At 41.7% G+C, this 4,155-nt stretch overlaps 1 protein-coding gene across 1 annotated transcript in view; it reads left to right on the forward strand.

Annotated features, from left to right (window-relative positions):
* Nucleotides 1–4,155, forward strand: part of SDHC (succinate dehydrogenase complex subunit C) — a 43,626-nt gene that overhangs the window by 24,692 nt on the left and 14,779 nt on the right. Inside the window, exon 4 of the mRNA XM_017860812.1 lies at nucleotides 686–747. Coding sequence (XP_017716301.1) covers nucleotides 686–747 — 62 coding nt within the window. The remainder of the gene's footprint in view (nucleotides 1–685; nucleotides 748–4,155) is intronic.

Consider the following 4,155-nt stretch of genomic DNA (forward strand, 5'->3'; position numbering starts at 1 on the left):
ACCAGGATGGTCTCGATCTCCTGACCTCATGATCCGCCCGTCTCGGCCTCCCAAAGTGCTGGGATTACAGGCTTGAGCCACCGCGCCCGGCCCAGATTTGTATTTTTAAAGTAAAAAGTGGAAACATGGCTGGGCACAGTGGCTCACACCTGTAATTCCAGTACTTTGGGAGGCTGAGGCAGGCAGATCACAAGGTCCGGAGTTCAAGACCAGCCTGGCTAAGATGGTGAAACCTCTTTACTAAAAATACAAAAATTAGGCGGACCTGGTGGCAGGTGCCTATAATCCCAGCTACTCAGGAGACAGAGGCAGGAGAATCTCTTGAACCCGGGAGGCAGAGGTTGCAGTGAGCTGAGATCGTGGCACGGCTCTCCAGCCTGGGCGACAGAGCAAGACTTCGTTCCCAGGGTAAAAAAAAATGACAGGAATGCAAAAGTGGTTTTTTTTTTTTTAAAGAAAATATTACCTATTCAGGAGAATCGCTTGAACCTGGGAGGCGGAGGTTGCAGTGAGCTGAGATCATGCCGCTGGCTGCCAGCCTGGGCAACAGAGTGAGAATCTGTCTCCAGAAAAAAAAAAAAAAAAGTGCCTGTTTCAGAATTAGTTTATATTTTTGCCAAGATAGACTCTCTACTATGGTGCTATCTTTTCCTTTTTAAAATTGTCGTTGTGTGTTTCTTTACAGTTGGTCTCTTCCCATGGCGATGTCCATCTGCCACCGTGGCACTGGTATTGCTTTGAGTGCAGGTATGTATATATGTTTTTACACACATACATGTGCTTCTTTGAAAAACTTGGCTGTTTCACTGGCCCTAGTCTCTGCCTCCTTTGAAACTCAGCACTTGATTTAGAGGAAACAATACATCTCTTCTAAGTTTATTGTTCCTTCATCCCTTTAACAATTAATTATGAGTTTACACTGTACTCAGAGTCTTTTCTTTTTTTTGTTTTTGAGACAGTCTCGCTCTGTTGCCCAGGCTAGAGTGCAGTGGCACGATCTCAGCTCACTGCAACCTCCACCTCCTGGGTTCAAGCAGTTCTCCTGCCTCAGCCTCCCGAGTAGCTGAGATTACAGGCGCGTGCTACCACGCCTGGCTAATTTTTTGTATTTTTAGTGGAGACGGGGTTTCACCGTGTTAGCCAGGATGGTCTTGATCTGACCTCGTGATCCGCCCACCTCAGCCTTCCAAAGTGCTGGGATTACAGACATGAGCCACTGGGCCTGGCCCAGATTAGTTTCTTAGCAAATTTTTAAACCATTCCCTAGCACTTCCTGATACTGTATTTATTGAAATTATAGAGCAGAGAAATGTAATAGAGATGGGCTGGCTGACTGATCATTGATGGAACACAGTCCAAGATAAATCATCAACCTTATTTTTCCAGAAGGTCAGTTTTAGCACCCATTCTTATCACCTAGACTTGCTCAGTCCCCCAAAGACTAGCTCACTAGCCAGTCTCACAAAATCTCGATTTACAGATCAGAATGTCTATTCATTCATTTATATAATATGAACTGCAGCTACAGAGTGAATTGTTTACTGATCTTAGATAATTAGTACATCCTTTTTAGGTAGGAAGGTTTATTATGTGGAGTGCCAATTATAATCAGTTTTCTGGGATCTGGTGTATCTTTTCACAGTAGGGTCAGCTAGATTTAAAAATTATGTCTGGCTGGTGCTGGAGAAATAGACATTTTTGCTTTTTTATTTTTATGTATTTATTTTATCACAAGAATATGCATGTAACATATTTTTACTTTCTTAGCTTTCCTTTATTTAGCCTTATAGCATACTTTGCTCTTCTACCCCCACCAAAACAGAAACAAAAACTAGATTATGTTCCCTAGATACACACTCTCAAAGCATTCTAGTTTTTCTTTCATAATCATGATTGTCATTTACTTGTTCATTGTTGTCTTTCCTTACTGGATTGTCTGTTCCCTAAGAGCTTAGACTGCATCTGTTTGTATTTTTAATCATCTAGTATGGTACCTAGAATGCAGTAGATAATTTAGTAAATATTTGGTGACTACAAAATGAATACCACTCTCTTTTTTGTTAATGTGTTTTATATATTTGTGTCCTAAATTTCTATTCCGTTTATAATCATACTTTTTGGCTGTAGAAGTATCTTATTTTGGTCCTCTGCATACTGACTATAATAACTACCTAACTAGTATTGTATTTCAACTGGCATTTCTGTGCGATGCTATTCAGTTCAGTGGGAGCAAGAAGAGGTTATCGGACATTAGAGTGCTGCATAGGTAAATCTGAGTTTGTTCTCTATTAGTCTCCTTGAGACCTTGGGGGAACTTGTGTTCTCTCCCAGCAAAGGTGATCTAGCCCGTATATATCCACAGGGAGAACAGATGCAAACTAGGAATAGTGGAGTGCTTTCTAAAAGAAATACTCCAATGAACTGTTAGCACATATTCAACAAGACTTCTGTTCCAAGTTGATAGTCCTAGGACCTTTGCTGGCAAAGGAAAATGAGCTTATGACTTAGAACAGTGTGTAAATCCCTGCTGTGTGTACAAACTCTTCTCTCCTGTGGATAGTTCCCTGTATGTCTGTTTTTTTGTTTTTTTGTTTTTTTTGAGATGGAGTTTCGCTCTTGTTGCCCAGGCTGGAGTGCAATGGCACAGTCTTGGCTCACTGCAGCCTCATGAGACCAGCCTCCCGGGTTCAAGCTATTCTTCTGCCTCAACCTCTCAAGTAGCTGGGATTACAGGCACCCACCACCATGCCCGGCTAATTTTTGTATTTTTGGTAGAGATGGGGTTTCTGAACTCCTGACCTCAGGTAATCCGCCCACCTCGGCCTCCCACAGTGCTGGGATTACAGGCGTGAGCCACTGTGCCTGGCCCGTTAGTATGTCTTTAACCTCATCCTAGGGAATAAGAGGCAATATCTTGCCTAGAATCGGTATGAAATTATATACCTGAGAGACAGAAGCCCCACTGTTTTACCTTATGTAAAGCTCTGTCTGAGCCCCTCCATCTCATCTCTTTTGGTACTTTAGCCTGGGAGCAATGCCTAAGTTTTATTCATCACATGAGGCATCATTACAATCTTGCCAGGAGATGGCCCGTTTGTACAGAGTAGAGCAGATGGCAGCCTTCAGGTCCCAGCGTGTAAGTGTGCTCTTGCTCCAGAAATTTGGTGCCAAATAGAGCTGTTGAGGTAGGAAAGGGAGTTTCTCTTGACTTTTGCTTTGTCAAAGCAATGGTGGCATTGGAAAAGTGCTCTTGTTTCTGTCTTCTGAGACCCTGCAGGATCTCTCCTAGGCTTCTGTAGACTATGTTTTTAACTGACGTGGTCATCAGTAGGGCTAGTGGCTCTAGTGTAGGGATCCTGTATTTAAGGAGCTGCTGATGAGACATTGGCAGGAATTATCTGAATCTAAGCCTCTGCTATTTGCAATCTCACGTGTGTGTGTGTGTGTGTGTATATTTATATATGTCTATACATACATATATATAGACATATATATGTAGTTTTGTTGATAAGGATAGAGACTCCTATCTAAGATCTGATGGCATCATTTCTGTTCTTTTTCATTCTTTTGGTTGGTAAAGGGATGATGGAATTGAGGTATAAGGATGATTTGTGTTGTTAGGAATCCATATGTAGCTCCTGGTTTTTAACCTGCTGGCACTGAGCTGGTGGGGATAATAGGGTAAATCTCAAGATTAGGCTATTCTAACTGTAGATTCATAATTACTTTTATTTCTACTTACTTAGAATAAGAAATTTTTAGATTGATTAAGGAATTTCTAGATGGATGCTTTCTACTCAGTTTGGTGATATTGATGAACAGATTTAATCCTAAAAATCACTGAAAGAACAAGAGCAGTTTATTTATTAGGCTGTAGTTTCCCTTATTATCTCAATATATGTGTCACCACTAAATGAAAAAAAGATATTGACTTTTTTATTCACTATAATGATAAAAAATATATTCATTTGGGCCGGGCACGGTGGCTTACGCCTGTAATCCCAGCACTTTGGGAGGCCGAGGCGGGCAGATCACGAGGTCAGGAGATCGAGACTATCCTGATTAACATGGTGAAACCCCGTCTCTATAAAAATACAAAAAATTGGCCGGGCACGGTGGTTCAAGCCTGTAATCCCAGCACTTTGGGAGGCCGAG

Source organism: Rhinopithecus bieti, unplaced genomic scaffold, assembly GCF_001698545.2.
Source record: "Rhinopithecus bieti isolate Rb0 unplaced genomic scaffold, ASM169854v2 scaffold_57365, whole genome shotgun sequence".
Lineage (NCBI taxonomy): Eukaryota > Metazoa > Chordata > Mammalia > Primates > Cercopithecidae > Rhinopithecus > Rhinopithecus bieti.